The sequence below is a fragment of the Centroberyx affinis genome, unplaced genomic scaffold, assembly GCF_046629955.1.
Source record: "Centroberyx affinis isolate AG114_WGS23_722 - 3 ecotype Tasmania unplaced genomic scaffold, CSIRO-AGI_Caff_v1 ptg005038l_1, whole genome shotgun sequence".
In the NCBI taxonomy this organism is placed as follows: Eukaryota; Metazoa; Chordata; class Actinopteri; order Beryciformes; family Berycidae; genus Centroberyx; species Centroberyx affinis.
This window is the reverse complement of record NW_027282482.1, coordinates 554,815-573,277: the sequence shown is the minus strand read 5'-3', so window position 1 is coordinate 573,277 and position 18,463 is coordinate 554,815. Positions and strand designations below refer to the sequence as shown.

At 42.7% G+C, this 18,463-nt stretch overlaps 1 protein-coding gene across 2 annotated transcripts; it reads left to right on the top strand.

Annotated features, from left to right (window-relative positions):
* The first annotated feature begins 868 nt into the window (after positions 1–868).
* plxdc1 (plexin domain containing 1) lies at positions 869–18,132 on the top strand. Of its 2 annotated transcripts, XM_071545757.1 has the most exons (14): positions 869–1,280; positions 9,144–9,304; positions 10,551–10,694; positions 10,780–10,849; positions 12,147–12,269; positions 12,356–12,474; positions 13,161–13,260; positions 13,444–13,539; positions 13,639–13,720; positions 13,814–13,874; positions 14,503–14,626; positions 15,977–16,012; positions 16,561–16,721; positions 17,356–18,132. In XM_071545757.1, exons 1-14 carry the CDS (start codon positions 1,205–1,207, stop codon positions 17,479–17,481), a joined length of 1,479 nt encoding a protein of 492 aa, XP_071401858.1. In that variant the 5' UTR covers positions 869–1,204; the 3' UTR covers positions 17,482–18,132. The 2 variants fall into 2 exon arrangements, with proteins under 2 accessions (XP_071401858.1, XP_071401860.1); XM_071545759.1 differs by lacking the exon at positions 15,977–16,012.
* The last annotated feature ends 331 nt before the right edge of the window (positions 18,133–18,463 follow it).

Below are 18,463 nucleotides of genomic sequence, written 5' to 3'. Positions count from 1 at the left end.
CTCCAAAATAGCCAGTTATTTCATGATTTTCCACAGGCATTTTATAAAAGTAGAACCAGTCAAATATGAGCGTATTGTATCTGGAAAAGTAGATATCTCACTTTGGAAAGAATATCTTTCTAATTGTCAGCTAGGGTCTCTGAGTGTGTGTGTGTGTGTGTGTGTGTGTGTGTGTGTGTGTGTGTGTGTGTGTGTGTGTGTGTGTGTGTGTGTGTGTTTGGACCCACAGAGTTTTATACTCTAATGAGCTGTAAAAAGATACACCCTAAACCAACCCAACCCCACGCAAAACAATCCTGGATACTGTTTGAGTGACAGTTTATTGACTCATTGATTCTCAGTGGATCTTAACCTTGTCATGACATCACAGGTTATAGGGGGCAGGAAACACTCTTGTTCCTGGCAAAAGACAGTTGAATATGTTCAGTTACAAAGAAACTTAAGAATTGCATAATTCAGTGGCATTCCCCTTTAATCCATGTAATATTTCAACAGATTGCTGTTTTACTAATCTAAAAAACATGGGGGGAGGGGGGGGGCTTTTCTCAAAAAGTCAACTATTAAACTATCACATTTGTTTTGGTTCAGCATGCTTCCACATGGGGGAGACATGCTCCTCCCAACTCTAACCTCTTTTTTTTTTTGTTTGGAAGGAAAGAAAAAAATGTAGAAATACATAAATATTTCCTCTTTGAGGAAGTCTTTCAAAAAATCTGAGCTCTGTTCGTGAGAGAGAGAGAGGGGGGGAGAGAGAGAGAGAGAGAGAGAGAGAAAGAGAGAGAGAGAGAGAGAGAGAGAGAGAAGAGTGAGGATTGATTTCAAGGAGCAGAAAATTATGAGATTGGAGCGAGGGAAGAGCAAGGAGAAAACTCAGCCCCCGAATCAGCAACACATCATCAGCTGTTTGTCAACTCTTCTATTGCCATGGATACGTTATCCCAGAACTTACACTGAGGGCCAAACGAGGACGTGAAGCAGAGAAGAAGAGAGGCAGAGGAAAAGAGAGAAGCAGTAAACCTTGGTTGAAGAAAAGGAGAAAAGCAGTGTGTGGGAGAGCAAAAGGGAAGGAGAGCGACGAAAGGTGGGGGAGTGGAGGAGTGGGCGCCCCTCTCGCAAGCGAAGTGAGAGGACAAGCAGGGGAAAAGAAGAAGAGAGGAGCAGCAAAGAGTTGGTGGAAGGAGGGAGAACTAAGAGTCAGCTGGACATGGGGCTTTGTGCTGTTCTCTTGATCTGTCTCTCCCAGGCAGAGCTGGGGAGAGTTTGGGCACGAGGGCAAACAGGTAAGACCCCCTCTCTGCTTCAACGACACCAGCAAATCCACATACACACTCAGCCCTAACACCATTTTCACCAGCTTGCTCCAGCATACATTCTTCAGTCAAAAAACATGCAGGGAGTTCTTGCACTCAGCAGCTTCCAACAGTCTGAATTCTGGGACGGTGAAGAGGAATATTGTCTGACCTGAATTCTTTGCCACTAACTCTGGCACCAGGCACGCTGTAAGACAAACTGTTTTTTTGTGCATTTTGTTTGGTGGAATGGTGTGTGTGTGGGTGTGCATGTGTGTGTGTGTGTGAGGCTAACAGGTCCCCTGACATTTATCTCTCTGAGTCAGAGGAAGCACATGAAAGGCTGTGTGGAGGATTGGATTTTCTAAGGATGCCATTCCAAAACCCTCTGTATTCTTGACTTGAAAAACAAATTGTCTGGTGTTCATTAGCTTGTGTTTTGAAAAATACAGATCAGTGAAATGCTGCTATATAGTAAACAAATGCTCCAAAATAGCCAGTTATGTCAATGATTTTCCACAGGCATTTTATAAAGTAGAACCAGTCAAATATGAGCGTACTGTATCTAGAATAGAGATATCTCACTTTGGAAAGAATTTCTTGTTGCTCTCCCTCACTTTATCACATCATCAGCTAGTGTCTGTGAGTGTGTGTGTGTGTGTGTGTGTGTGAGTGTGTGCGTGTGCATGTGCGTGCGTGTGCCTGTGTGTGTGCGTGTGTGTATGTGTATGTGCATGTGCGTGTGTGTGTGTGTGTGTGTGCGTGCATCTGCCTAGTCACCCACAGTGCTTTGTATAAGCCTATGGTTGTTCTGTATGCCTCCTTTATGTGTATGCTCCTCTGCCTGTGCGTTGTGTGTGTGTGTGTGTGTGTGTGTGTGTGTGTGTACGCGCATGTATGTATTTTTGTTCTCCTTGGAGATGCATTATTTTTAGCCAGCCCCCGTTCTTCCGCTGCCGCTCCTCCTCCGACAATCAGCGCTGCTCCAGTTTCTCTGGCCTCTCCTGTGGTCCCAGTTCCTCTGATCAGGGGCCCGGCTCTGCAGAGGACAGCCCAACACACACTGTACAAGGGCCCCGTTGGGACAACACACCCCTAAATATGGGCGAAACGTGGGGACCTGATAGGAGGACTCGATGCCCAGCAGAATGTCCATATTCATCTCTCTACCCGTAAAAACACTGTAGGTCTACTGTAGGGTCTCCCCTCTCTCTGCTACTTATTCTCAGGATTAGGTTCAAGTTCTCAGCCTCACATGTATAAAGTAGAGTCCCATCTTCACATATTCAAGTTTTGGGCCCTATTCCCACAGCCTGACAGCTTCATCTCACTGTTTTCAGTCAGAATTTGACACCTGTCTGCATAATGTAGGATGTCAAAATATGAATTGGGATTTACTGTTGAAACACATATATGATGTGTGGCACTTGTGCAGAGGCAGGTTGGGATGGAAAGGGTTTCATGAACACTGATTATAACTGAGTATATATTTTTTTTACTAACTGTGTGCGATAGTTGTGTCAAAATACTTATCTCTACCCAGCAACCAAAAGTAGCTAAGGAAGTGGTTACACTTATTTGATGATCGCAATGATCGCCAACCACCCAGTGAACCACCAGGTCTTACTTCATATCTCTCTTTTATTACGTAATATTTGGGGGAAGTTAATGTTTGACGTCTTTTACAAGCTGCATTAGCTCCTTTCTAAACATCAAATTCTGTCTATTATAGCAGTGATTCTCAACCTTTTTAGCTCTTGGCCCCTTAAAATGAAGCAATGCCTGCTCACACAGGCTGCACATGTAGAGTGGTGAACAGTTCCACCAAACACTGATTTATCCCTTTTCATGTTGTCTCATTTGATTAATTATCAGAGAAGGCCTAGGGGCTGAAAGCTATTTCATATTTCACAATAAAAAGAAATAAATTAGAGAAAATTGAGAGCAGCAATATGATAATATCATAGAAATATGTTTTTCCAAATCCTATAAATCATCTTGTGAGCCCCTAAAATTCTCTCTGCAGGTTGAGAACCACTATGTCAGAGTAAGATCATGCCCCAGCTTTGCATATCCATAATCAGCATCACTAACATGCATGTCCATAGAGTTGGTCCCCATCCACAGCCTCACTTGCTCAAATGCTGGACCCCATCTTCACATATCCAAGATACGTTTCATATGCCAAACCTCGTCTAAAGTCGTCATCTGGCGTGTCGCTTGTACATGATTAAGTGCCTATCATCAGCCTCATACGGACAGGATAGGCCCCTGCTGCGCCTGCTGTACGGTCTCTATATCAAGTCACCAAATCACCATCTATTCCCTATATGGGTCTGAGTCAGCATTTCTAATTGTGCCATAGTTAGTGTCCCAATGTGACCCCATCTCAGCCCCATACAGGATTATAATATTACCTATAGCTTTGCAGGAGAACAAAATGATTTTGCCATTGAAGAAAAGCATAGAATTGTGTGTCAAGCTCCTTATAGGCAAAGCATGCAGACTGAGCATGTGGGAACATAGCAAGGGAGGGATGTGCCACCTTGGGATTTTTACTGTTTCTGGTAGGCACACCTGAATGAAATAATGGGTTTCCTGGCTTTATAATGTCATATGTGCCCTCAGGCCCTGTATATATAATGCATAGGATATTTCATATTGTTAGAATTTTAGGCAAAGTCCCTAAATGTCATATGATGCTTGGTCACATGTAAAAATCATAAATGTGGTGACTACTTGTTTTCAGGTAATACACAGCAATGGGTTGAGTAAACGTTTGTGTTTGTTTACAGCTATCATTCCCAATACAAGCTAATGTACCTGCTGTATGAACTGATTCAAATACTTTCTGCCTGTTGTCAAGATTATTGCCTGAAAGGAACAGGGAAGCTAGGTCTATGAGTAAAGCAAAGACAACTTGGCCCACATTGATGGATTACAGCTTCAGTCTGATGCAGACATGAGTAGTGTTTCGGACTGAAGGGAATCCAATGAGAAGACAGCTTTGATCCACATGAATCATGACAGGTTGTATTGATCGATAGTCTAGGTGGGCCTGAAGTAGCAGATAAATGACCCAGATGAGCTAAAAATTCCATAACACCAATGTTTTCCCTTAAACTTTTTCTAGGTTGTCACTAAGAGACTATCCTCAGAGTCTCATTTTTTCTCCAAAAGAAGTGCAGCATAACTGTGCGGTCCAGCCCTCGTCTCCCACAGTAAACAGATCAGAAATCTCCCCCAGGCTAAGAATCTGTACCTCATCATGTGAATGTGGCTTCAAACTACCACAGAACCTCATTTATCCAAACCTCAGATTGGTCAATTTGAATGGGCATAGTCAACAAAATATTCAGTGTTGAAATCAGACTATTGGAATTGGCTGGTTATCACATAAAAAGGAATTAAAAGTATTTCAATTCAATTATTGCACAGTATGTTTTTAATGGAATCCTTGTGCAGGTATGTTTCATATTTTGAATAAGCCTTGAGTGACTGGTTACTTCATTATATTTGTGTCTTTCAATCTTTTTACTAACCAGCATTTCCATCCCCAAGTGATCCAACTGTCTTAAAATTATCTTCATGTGTGATATTCTATAAATAATACAGTGCTGAAAAATAGAATAAAACAGTAAACTATAACTAACAAACACCATCTCAAAACTATAAAGAAATACAAAAATATAAAAGAAGAAATACAAAACAACAGCACCATTACAAAGCAGGATTTAAATCAAACCTTTTCTAAACTCTCAACTTAATCCATTCATCAATGTTTTATGTATTGCATATTTTTTTCTCTTTCATTTTGGGGGCTTATCAGTCCAGCTGCCTGTGTTTGTGATTGTGTGCTATGGTTACTGCTGTTCTTGAAGGTGTAAGGTGCCAAAATGGCTTCCACCCACTCCATAAGCTCCAGGCTGTTTTTATTATAGATGCAACGTCTATAAACCCGCTGTGTTACACTGCTGCAACTACACAGACTGACACACACACAGCAATGACCTTAGGGTGTAATTACTGTTCTGCTAATGTTATTTTTTGCTGGACGACCGCAGGTGCTCTGCTAATCCCCCTATTGACATTGCCTGTGTCTCATCTCCAATAGCACTCAAATTGGACAGCTACATGGCCAAGACCTTGCTTGTATCTTGAGACTTAATCATCAGTCTCCTCCGCTCTCTTAACTTTGGACTCTACATAATGGTGCACTCTCTTCAGCGATGAGTGTGTGTCTGCTTTCTGGAACTAGGACACTGGCCTTTTCTTCCCTTTTGTTAGGATTACACATAATTCTCTCTCCTTCCCCGACCGAGTGCATTTGTGAATGCCCTGACCTCCGCTTCACAATGATACGTGTACAGTTTATTCTGAGGGTCATCCATTCACCCAGCAAGAGCTTCTTTTTTAAAACAGAAATTGATCTTTCCTCCCTGGACTTCATCCACTGAAAAACTGAACAGACTGAAAGACCATCAGCTGTTGTCTCAGTGGAAGAACGCGGCTTCAATACCTGCCTAGTCTTTAATTCATACTGCTGTCTAGACTTCATAGGCTGCTTTCACATCGTATTCCCTTTCCTTGAAGGCTGTCATAAACTTTTAGTGGAGAGATCGATGAAAAAGTACAAGTAAAGGAAGGATTTCAGACAGTTTGATCGCAGCTCAAGATACAAAAAATGAGTAATGTAAGGAGCCCATGCAGCTATGTTTCCAGAGAGAGAGAGAGAGAGAGAGAGAGAGAGAGATCAGGAGAATGAAAGGGAGGGGGTTGATACAGTAATGGAATGAATGAATGCAATTTGCACATCCATAGGCTACGTGTGGCTGAAAATGCTTGTCCTAGTTTAGCTCCCTTCCTATGTGCCTCCCAACACCCACTAGATTTGCGATGTGCTTGCTGCAATGCAGACACTTGTGAGGTAGCAGATACAGCGGACACCGCTGCCATGCAGGTGCCATCGCCTCTAAACATTAGATGTGCCTAAGTTTTGTCACCAGAGCCTCTTGATAGTGGAGAAGCGGTCCTGTGTAGCTCAGTGAGTACATCATGGGGGGTGGGGGGTTATTCCCATTCAGGCCAGCTACGCTTAAGATGTTCACACTCCTAGTACCGCAAGACAGTTTAGTCTTGGCTCATGTTCTCATTAATTACAGAGAGCTTCACCTCCCATGGAAAGAAAGTGACATTCCGCAGATGCATTTGGCTGTAAATTGGCACTCTGGCAGCATCTTGGCAGTAAACAGGAAAGCTCTTAATTCACAGAACTGTCGGAATTATTCATGTCCATTTACGCAGAGGGTTTGTCTAAGAGAAGGTGCATCAGAGTGGAGATTTACAACAGTACCGCATGGCAGTTTAGCTACCTGCTGTTTACCAGTGAATTTGTCACATCTGTCACCTCCAAGCCTTTGAATGTTTGGGTTCTGTTTCAATGTAACCAGGGTGTTTTATGCACCAGTTTTCATGTTCCCTGTGCAGGTTCCACACACACATGGGTCTGGTGCTACCTGGTGCTACTGTGATTAGCTTAATTCAAGTCCTTATGCTAAGCACCTCCCCTCCCTAAACTCCTTCGAACCCTTCATCAGCCGACATTCATCCAGGCCCACATGCAGACAGAGGGAATGGGTTAGAGGTTAGAAATACTCTGGATTTTACACTTTCATTTTATCTAAACGTCTGTGCAAAAGTGTGTTTTGTGTGTGTGTGTGTGTGTGTGTGTGTGTGTGTGTGTGTGTGTGTTTGAGGACACACACACACATACACACACCTTTGTGATTGAGGTCACTCCTAAGAGACTTGATGTATACTGTAGCGATGTCCCTGATTCGCCACTTCCAGCGTTACTCCTCCTCCTCTTCATCAAACCTCTTCCTGACTTCCTCCCTCCGCTGCCTGATACCTCTTCAGCTGTTTAGGGGCGATAAGCGCAGCCAAATTGACCCAATTAAGAGGCTCTTATTCTGAAGCCGTGGAAATAGCTTCCACTGCACCGTAATCAAACAAGATTCCTCATTAGAGCCACCTCCCCTGTGTGTGTGATGCCCTCTCTCCATTTCTTTCTCTTGTCCCATTTTTTTTTCTTTTGAGTCTGTCTTTTTTCATTCTCTCTTTCTCTGTCTTCTGCTTCTCCAATTACAGAAAAATCACTTCATTTACTCTTTACTTTCTATGCACTGAGTCCCCCCCCCCCCCCCCCCCCCACTGGAGCTTGACTTCAGGCCTGAAAACTGTAGCCAAGCCCAATCCGAAATCAAACAATTTCTTTCTTAACATGAACCATACCCTTGAGATGTAGCTTTCTGTGCGCCCAAATGTGACTACATTTTGAAATCATTTTAATTTTCTGATGATAAATGCCTACAGAATTTTTCACTCAACTCAAGCAAAACCCCAAGCGTGCGAAATGAAGTGAGAAATTCAGCCTGTCTGGGTTTCAGTTGGGTCCAGTCAGGTTGAGGCATAAATTAAATTGTCAACCTCTAACCCCTCTCCCCATCCAACCATTAGCCGATGACATGAATCCAGCTCTCAGTAGACACACAAAGTTTGTTCTACCATTCCTGTTTTTGTGTGATTTCCAAAGTAATAAGTTGTTGCTATATTTAGATACCACCTCACCCATCTATGTTTCAGCAGAGAGAGAGAGAGAGAGAGAGAGAGAGAGAGAGAGGTCTCCACCTCAGTTTGGCTCCAGCCCTTTCCTCTCTTAAGATGTCCATAACATGCCATTACTTAATAGCCCAGTTCAGTGAACTACGGTCCGCATAAAATCTAGACAGCAAGTTGGATTTATTCCCTCAAGTCCCTTTTCAGAACGAAAGCAGAAGAGACCTCCCCCCCCCCCCCCCCCAGATGATCAACGATTTCTGCTGATCTAGCAACTTGTGTGCACAAGACAGTGAGTCACGCATCAGTCAGGGTAAAAAAAAAGAAATTTATTCCTTTTCAAGGAAAGCAAATGTGAAAAAGATGTGTTGAGCAGATGACATGAAAACCCATACAACTAGGTGGGTGTTCACAGACACATATAGATGTGCGCTCACACACACACACACACACACACGCACGCACACACACACAGATCACAGATGTACACACACAGGGATTACTTGTGAAATGAAGAGCAGTAACACCAAATTAAGTTAGTATCGCCTTACACTATTAGTTAATAACCCAGAATTCACTTACAAAGTCCAGCCAAAACACACACTACTAGGTTGAAATGCAGGAACAGTCTGTGAAAAAGAAATCATGACAATGTTGTTGTATGGCAGAAGTAAATGTGCTAATGTCTGTCGTTCTCCTGGTGTTGTCTGTTGTGTTTTTCCTGTCCTTGAATTATTGCTGGGACGTCTAAACATAGATTTGATTTTCTGTGTACATGTCTGCCTGTTAATGATCCAGATTATAGTAACCAATGAAGAGCAGATGTGACCACAGGGATCGAAGCTGAACGCATCGCTGTTTAAATAGTTTTTAAGATTTTTGGACAAAATTTGACCAGATTGTATTAGAGCTTTCCTCACACATTTTGAAGTCTGAGGAAAGGATCTAAAACTTATGTTTTTCTCCAAGCACCCTAATGCTAAAAAAAAATGGCTGGAATGTAGAATTTGGTGAAGAAATGGTGATGTGCGTCCAAAGCTGCAACTGAAGGTGGTGCATGTGAGTTGAAGGATTGCTACAGCAAGGCATGGTGAAAACAAGCCAATATAAACTCAGGAGACACTAGCTCGTTCATTGAATCAATCCTCCATTTGTGAAATGAGGTCCTGGTTTCCTCCACTGGGTCCACAAATGTCTTGACAATGTTCAGTTCAAATAATGCCTGTCCTGTTTTAGATGCACTGAGTGGGACTCCGCTGCGAACAGATGGGGATCCGTCCGGTTTGCACAGAACCAGCAGGGACCAGCAGACTCCACACAAACACAGAGTAGTCCGCAGCCCACCGGGAGGAGGAGTGGCCATCGACACCCTGCCTGACAACATGACCCGCGTGGTGGTGAGACCCGGCAACAACGTCTTCCTATAACATACACGGTCTAAAATTTGGATATAGCTTAAAGTAGTGAGTAGTTTATAAACTTTCTCCTGAGCATGGGTGAGTCATTGCAATAATCATTCTGCAGTGAAGGGTCACTCAGGGTGAAGCTTGTTGTTTAGTAGAAGAGAGAACATCACAGCCTTGAACATAAATCATAAAGAAGAGGTCAATGTTATGAGGTTTCTCTTTTGGATAGCACAGACAGGTGGATTTGCTTGGTGCCATTTTTCATGTATTGTTTGTGCAGGTGGGTGGGTGTGTATGATGAGCGTTTCATTTGTGTGTTGTACTAGATTCCTCTTCCACTTGAATCAGCCTGAGTAAAATTTCCACCAAATAAATTGTGTTGCACTTTTTTTTCCTCCCCCCACATTGCAAATTGAAAACAGACCACGGCCTTGTCCTGCCAACTTACAGTGTTTGTTTAAGTGTGGCTGTGCGTGTGTGTGTGTGTGTGTGTGTGTGTGTGTGTGTGTGTTTGTGAATGACTCACTAGTGTTGGACAGGACCTCAAGTAGCCCTATGCTGTGCGCTGCTGTTGCCTTTTTTTGGGTCTGATCCCAATTTGCGAGACCCTCCACCTCTTTCCCACTGGGGATCTCTCCTGCAAATCAGTCTGAGGTGCTTCAGCTGTAGGGGGGAAAGTGTATTGGATTGTTCCCCTCTCCTCACCTAGAGATCCCCCCCCCCCACCCACCCTCCAGAAACACAGGCTGGTGTCAGGGAGTGGAGATGGGAGAGAAAGTGGGTCACTTGCTGTATATGGAGCAGCCGGAGAGGCAGTGAGAGCACTGCATTTAACTGCTCCACTTTCTGAGCCCACGCTAAACCCCAGCACCATTGCTCTCTGTCACCTTGAACCGTGGCATACATTAATAATGCCATCAAGATTGGAGATCTGTTGGAAGACGCAGGCCCTCAATGCCAAAGCATTGTGTGTAACGTGTAAACAGCTCCCCCAGCTGGCACAGTATGCACAGAAATAGAGGAGATAAATCCCCTGATGTCCTGCTGTCGTTACCCTGATCCTCCTCTGGTTCACCTGATCATGTTAAGCCAATATGACAGAAAAAGGTAAATAGTGAAAATACCATAAGTATAAAACAATGGATTTCGGGCTACTAAAACTAACCTAAACCACCTGACCATGACTCATGCCTGGAGAAAACTTCAACTGTCCTAACTAGTGCCCTCTTTCTCTCAGGAGGACTCCCAGAGGTACTACAGATGGCAGAGTTTTGGTCCAAGTGACAGACGAACAGAGGACTTGTGGGTAGATCTGAGCACCCTGCAGCAGGGCCAAGTCAGAATCCATGGCATTCTGTCCAATACACACCGACAGGCAGCGGTGAGACGAGCGCGCACGCTTACACACAACATAACGGCCCAATTTAATTCCCAGCCATGTCTGATATTTTGCTTTTCTTTTGTAGAGGGTGGCGCTTTCATTTGATTTCCCTTTTTATGGACACAACCTGAGACAAATCACCATAGCAACAGGCGGTAAGCTTTATACCTTACTTGTTAATGTAACAGATCACATTTACTTGGATCTCCCCATCAGGAAACCGAACGTCTGCCAGTGAGCTGAAGGAGACTTTGCCCTCGCCTGGGGAAATACTCAGGCGCACAAGGCTATACTAGATCTAGTTAATTGTAAATGCCTTCTACTTTCTGATGCTTCTAATTGCTTAAAGACTTGCTATACATGTCCTAAATTCTCTAATATGTGTAACATAATTTTTCACCCTAAGAGAATCTGCAAGAGAGAGTTATTTGTGGATTCACCATTCCTGCTTCAGCTCCAGATAAATGGTATGCTAATGGATACGCAAGGGACGGTTGATGAAAAATTGATATTCATTTGCAGAGAAATGACAACTTGTAGTCAAAAGTTAGCAGATTGATTGTTCTTTTTTAGAGCACAGTCCTTATGTAATCAAGCAATCATGGGTCATGTTTTGTGGTATCACTTAGCTGTCACTCTTAATGAGCAGTGACTATAGACATAAATTACAATTTTTTTGAATTACCAACCGTGACTTAAATCCAACATGATTGGCCAAACAAGAGATTAATCAATCCACCACAAGAAAGTCTTATTCTCCTGCAACTGCTGCTTGGTTTCTTGGGTAGACTTCACCTTGGTCAACTATGTCTTTAGGTAGTTAAGGATTTGATGATGCAAACACTGTAAATATTACAGGTCAGTCTGTGGCATAACAGGCGTGGGCACATGCAACATGCTTGTGACACTGTGGTTTGAATTTGACTCATGATATACTCTCTCTCCCGTCTCTCCTGTCACTCTCCACTGGTTCTGTCAGTGGATCATGAATTTAAAAAATTGAAGTATTTTCACATAGTAGCTGAGCGAGAGAAAAAAAAAAGCTCATGAAGATAACAGCTGTAGGGGTTCATGAATTTTAAAACAAGGTAATCTCAACTTTCTCTAACAGACACTGTGACAAGGTAGATAAATCTTGCTTAAATGGCACAGCTCCAGTCCTTGACTTTGATATTATGATGCTGAAGTACTTCTTTACTGACAGGTCCACACATATCAATCTATCCCACATAGGCATTCACCTGTTGAAAGTGAGAAATTGAAATGAGAAATGGCTGTCTGGTACAAGGAAACAGGCTTATATCTGTTCCTGCGTTTCTGGTCTTCTTTTAATCATCTCGCGTCAATGCCAGACATAATAATGACGCAGGAGCGAAAACAAGGTCAGAGGGATCAATTGTTGCTATCTGTTGTGTCTTTGACATGTGAACCTTTGATCCCGACCTTTCCTAGGGTTCATCTTCACAGGGGAGATTACTCATCGAATGCTGACCGCCACACAGTACATCGCTCCCCTCATGGCTAACTTTGACCCCAGTTTCTCCAAAAACTCAACAGTGAGTTACATGGACAATGGTGAGTGGGAGCTTCTCAGTGAGAGTGGGTTTTATTTTGGAGCTTCAGGTTGTCTCTGACCTGCCTCTGTGTCCCGTCCGGCTCAGGTAATCTGTTTGTGGTGCAGTGGGACAAAGTGCGGCTACAGGGTCGGGAGGCCGAAGGACCTTTTACTTTCCAGGCGGCCCTCCATAGCAACGGGACCATTGTTTTCAACTACAGAGTGGTAAGTGATGGATTTCCAGTTAAATGGCGTTCTTCACTCTGTGAAAAACATCCATCTTAGCAAGTCATTTAGTCTCATATTGAGCCTTCAAATCTTATTTTTCGGAAACCAAGAGAAAAATTCTGCCAATGAGGTGATGTTTCCAATGCAGTACTTGATTCAGAAATGAATGTCAATATCTTGAAACAAGTCAGACTAAGGCAGATCACTGCACTACTATCAAGAAAATGACATGATTTGACTTGATTCTACAGAATTCTTGTTGATTTGTATTGGAAACAGGTGAAATTATCTAACCTGACTGGCTGATTTTTTTCCACTTATTTTAAGAAAATTATGATTTTAGGACTCAATAATAGACTAAATGACTTGTTAAGATGGAGATTTTTTGCAGTGCATCATCAAATGTATTTTCCATTTAGACAAGAATGACCTGACGAAGCCTACAGGCTGCATATTTTTTATTTGAATATTGATTTATTGTAAAATAAATCAATCTAGATATCTTTTTGAGAGTGCAGATTTTGCCTTTTTTTTTGCCTATTTGAAATCGATGCGCCAGAGAAGCCTTATTTTATGTCCATTTTCTTACCCAGCATATGGACTTATTTAGAAAAAAAAAAGGGAAGGGAAAATATCCAATCTTCAGCTTGCATGTTAAAACAAACTGCAATCTTTTCCCACAGGTGCCTTTACCAGTGGAGAGGATCAACTCCACAGAGCATCCAGTGAAGGTGGGACTGTCTGATGCTTTCATGGCCCGCCTGCCCTCCTCACAGTTCTCAGGTCAGTTCCCTGAGAACCCGTGTGCTTTTCTCCTTTCTTCTGTAACAGAACTGTGTCAGCATGACTGACCTTTAAACAGAACCTTCAGTGTCTATCTCTGTATGACTGTGACTCATCATCAAACATAAAATGCAGTAACACAAAGCTTGCCAACATACTGACATTTAAAATTTGTCTTTAAAGATGCAAAGCGGCGTACGATCTATGAGTATCATCGTGTTGAGATCGACACCACGAAGATTTGTACCCAGTCTGCTTTTGAGTTCACACCACTGCCCAGTAAGTATTCTTCAGTCCATCAACATGATACACAACCCTCGCCTCACTATTCACTTTCACCTCCGTAACTCCAGAACACCATTTCTCTGATTCCTCCAGCTTGTCTTCAGCACACATCCTGTGATCTCTGCCTGACTTCCAACTGGACAACCGGCTGCGGCTGGTGCAACACGCTTCAGCGGTAAGGTGAAATTCTCATAGTGTGAAATATTTATCTAGCTGTCAAGCCTTATAGTATCTGGCCTCTCTCATGCTGTTCCCATTTGTGTTTCAGATGCTCTGATGGAATCGACCGGCATAGACAAGAGTGGCTTGATTACAACTGTCCTGAAGAGGTGAGTTACATTACCACCTGTGGAAGAAAACTCAGGATGAGAGAGCGGCAGTTTGACAGGTTTATTCAATCCGCAGGTTGGGAGCCAAGGAACTCAAAATCTGGATGATTACACCGAGTTCTATAGTGTTGAATATTCATGATTATGTTAACACGGATAGAATATAATAAAGCTATTGGGCAAAAAGTATAAGGTCATATGAACAAGGCTGAAAAGCCAGTGATAATTATAGTACCAGCACTTTAAGGAGATGCATAAGAGGTGAGCACCTTCATGGGGATTAATAAATCTAATAATAATAAAGTGATATCTTATCTTATCTTATTCTCCTAGAAGACAACACGTTATTATTTTGTCAAGGCCATTTGGTCAGTGTTATGAGATATCACTTGTAATGGTGAAGCAGATTCAGCATTCTTGAGTTTTAGGCACTTGAGGTGTAAATATAGGTCAAAGGTTACATATTAAGTGAGCATATATGAATGTTGCTTAGTATAGGTACTTCCATTTCTTCCACAACACATCCATTAAAACAGTAGAGAATGGAGCAACAATTGTATCGTTTCTAGAGTCACACATGCATTCACTCAGTATATTTAGAGCAAATGAAGTACATTGTTTCTTGCAGGCGATGGGCACATGTGAGGACTACAACCCGGGGGGACCTGAGGGATCCATGGGATCCTTCAACCACTCCTCCCCTGGTCCAACGTCCTCCTCAGCAGAGCTTGAAGACCATCCTGTTACTGAGGGTAAGATTTCCTTTGAACCACACAACTGGGGGAGAGGGGGGTAGAAGGTAAGTAGAGCTGCCCCCCTGTACAACAAACAACATACAGAATTGTAAATCTAACTCAAATCTAACTAAATATCTGTCAATTAGCTTTAGGACTTCCACTTTGACATGGAGTGTCCCTGACGTTCCTTGGGGCATTGTGTTGTATATGTGGTCAAATCTGTCAGCATGGTGCATTCAAGCCACCTTGTCGACCTTTGCCTACTGGCCGACTTCTGTTCCACCTCCAGCTGCTTTGTGCTAAAAGGCTTTGTTTGTCCATTTAGTGTTCATAGACTTTAAAGGGACCAGTAAATTGTTCAATTTAATTCACTGTTTAAAAAGTTACAGAGTAATCGCACGTTATTTTTTCAAATTTAATCCAATGTTATTACTGGCAGTTCAAGTCGACTGTCAGTTTACTGATGAATTATTTGACCACATGTACTGGTCAGTTGAAATATTGTCTCCCACCCTTATGTAACTCTCTGTGAATAAAAAAAATACAGACATTTAAGTAGACATATTCAATCAATAAAACATGACAGCAAAGGGACACACATTTTATACAGAGACAAAAGTACATTAATTCTATCAAACTGAATAGTCTACACTGCATGGAGAATTAATGAATCAATGTTTCTATGCATAGTCTGGTAGAGGGGCTCAGCGTAAAGCCCAGTACTCCCAGTACTCCCAGCACTCCCAGCACCTGACCAGAGTATTTTATCCCAAAGATGGGTGGAGTGAGAATTTGTAAAAAGCTTTCTCCAATTAAGTACACCCAGGTGCAAAACATGCAAAAACATTTCTCAGTTGCAGGCATGCACTTTATGAAAGACTTGTTAGCAATTCATCTTGAGGAAAATTTCACAGAAATGTCCATAATTTAATACAAATTATGAAAACTATTTTGTTGCATGCACAGAAATATTTTGGCATGAAGTGAAGTAATCAGGCTTTTACATGTCTAATATTCTCCTATTGACTGGGTTATTCAGAGGGAATTCCACTTGTTTTCAGCCAGGCTGATATTTCAACAGCATTGGTAGCATTTGGGCGGCCCTGGTACAGTTTGGGTGTCGTTGGCATGTAGGCCTAATATGTAATATGCAACAGCTAAATGTTTGCTCTTTGTGCTTTCTCTGTCTGATGTGTGCTACATTATTACATTACTGCATTACTACACTTCTGAACCAGGAACAGAGCCTAGTGCCACATTATGTGTCTGTTGCTAAAATGATTCTGGCTGACTGTCTTGTCTATTTGTCTGTCTCCCTCCTCTCATCTCATTCTTCCATACAACAACGCTCTCTTTTATCCACAGACGACACCAAACTTCACATTAACTACAATGGCGGTGGTGAGTAGGCTAGCTAGTAAGCTGTGATTGCAAAAAACGGGAACGCAGAATGACCAGACCCAGTTATTTATATATTGAATAGTGACGACAGCAAGTTCTCAGTTCTCAGTTTTAATTTCTGTGTTGTTCCACTGTGTTTGTGGTGTGAATTTGTCTTGTCTGCTCTTGTGCTGCATCAGTTTTATGTGCTAGAGTAAACTGATTTTTTTTTAACCTTTATTCACCCAGGTAATGTTTTCCTGAAGGTGCATGCATGCTCTTTCTCAGCAACACACTGCACCTCACTCATACAGTTGTACTCATTCATACTTGCGCCAGTCCTCTAGGGGTTAGGTGCCTGGCTCAAAGACACTCTGTCAGTAGTTGTCCATGGAGGGGAAAGAATTTCTCATTCGCCTCCCTTACCCACATGACCCCAGCCAGTCTGCACATATAAATCAGCGACCTTTCCACTCACAAGCCCTCTTCTCTTCTCTAGCCTTCAGGCTAAGCAGAAGTGTGCAGAATTGCTTTAATAACAACAATCTCTCTTTTCCTTCTTCTTACAGACTTACAGACCGGCCCTCCGAACCATACGGGGATAACGGAGAACACGGCCATCATAGCAGGCGTAGTGGCTGCCCTAGTTCTGCTTGTTGCCCTGACCTTACTGGCTGTCTACTACATCAACACACACCCCACAGTGGCTCCACCGTTCTACCTCATGCAGGTGAGAAAAATAACTCAGAGCTCCACCCATACACCACAGATAGCTTGATGCAGTTTTGTCGTTCTAAAATTACAGCAAAAATATTCTCAGGAGTCAGCGATTTCTATTTTTAAAGCTAGCCCACATACACACACGCACGCATGCACGCACACACACACACACAGATCTCCGAATAAGAGTTTGGCACCTGGCTGGCCTTTTAGCAGCTACAGCCTCTGCTGTCTAACTCCAGTTCTGAAAACACTGAAGAGGCGCAACTCATGCTCTCAGTAAAACCAATTTTATTTATTCAACTTTTAAAAAGCCATGGTTAAAAAGGTCATTAAGGACACTGAAACATGTCAGTGTTTCAGTGGACAGACTTGATTAATTAGAGGCAGCTGAACCTAATCAGCAGAGGAGGCCATGGTTTCCTTCCTGGTTCTAGGAGCCCTGGGAAATGGAGTAGAGACAAGCAACATACACACAAAACACCAAGTTAAGAGACGGGTCGTTTGTCCGTATTGAACAAAATATAAAATAATGAAAGAAATACACTGTACCTTTGGGCGACAGAGTATCTAGAGTATGTATCCAGTATGTTTCTCTAGCCTTCCCTTGTTTCTCCAGTGCTGATGAGTGTCTGTCTCCCCAGCGACGCACCAATAACTACTGGCCGTCTATGAAGTTCCGCAACCAAGGCTGCCACTCGAGCTACGCAGAGGTCGAGCTCGGGGGTCACGAGAAGGAGGGCTTCATTGAAGCCGAACAGTGCTGCTGAGGGGGCCGGACTTCCAGGGCGCAGCCGGGCGAGGAGAGGGCACCATCTTGAGGACTGAAAAAGGATTACAAAAGGAATAAATATGGACGCCGAGGCCAACCATCGACACAGAATGTCCCTGTTCCAGCCTTGGTGGATGGACAGTGTCTACTGTAACTGCTCTTGTAGCTCTTGCCAGCTTTCTCTGTGTCTCTTGCTCTTTGCCATCACACGGGGGATTTGCCATATTATCCAGAGGGGATGGAGGGTGGGGAAGGTCCGAGAGGAAGCTGACTTTAAACAGGATTGTCCAGAGCAAAATGTGTAACTGTCCAAAACCCACCGAGGCACGGGGATGTCAGGGAATGAAACTAACTAGCCTTCATACTGCAAACCAATGTACAGTTCAACTTCACTATGTGTTTTTGTTTTTATCCAGTTTATGGAGTTCTTTTTTTGTTTTGTTTTGTTTTATGAAATGTCTAAGTGAGCAATGATTGGTTTATAAAACGCTATATCCATGTGGACTTCACTATAACAGATATTCAGCTATATAACTGATAGTGATTATAATGATCATCATGAACTGTTCTGGAGAAATGCGAACATTTGTTTTGATGAGTGTTAGAGTCATCGAGTTATCTGAGAAAGTTTTCTTTGAACCTTTCTGTTTAAACCTCTTCCAATAAAAACTTGTGGTCAGTTTTGATATTAATTTTTGTACTCAAATTCTTACTGCTGAGTTGAAAACAAAAGGCACAGTGTGGTGGCTCATATGTTAGACCATGACCATAGATAAAGTCTGGGTTGGTGATGGTCTCTATGATTATTATGATGAATCCAACTCAGTTTAAATCCAACTCAGTTTATCCCTCTGACATTCTGTAGTTTCTCTTCACTGTCTTGACCTTAGTTTAATAACTTAGACACTTTGACAAAGGTGATTTACTAAAAAGATAACTGTCTCTCAAGTGAGCACCACACTGGATGCAAACTGTGTGTC

Bases quoted from the DNA above. Each gene is read 5' to 3' on its own strand.
- plxdc1 (XM_071545757.1), top strand. From the start codon at position 1,205: ATGGGGCTTTGTGCTGTTCTCTTGATCTGTCTCTCCCAGGCAGAGCTG. The intron at 9,305-10,550 runs GTGAGACCCGGC...TCTTTCTCTCAG, and splicing joins ACAACATGACCCGCGTGGTG to GAGGACTCCCAGAGGTACTA. The intron at 13,540-13,638 runs GTAAGTATTCTT...TGATTCCTCCAG, and splicing joins TGAGTTCACACCACTGCCCA to CTTGTCTTCAGCACACATCC.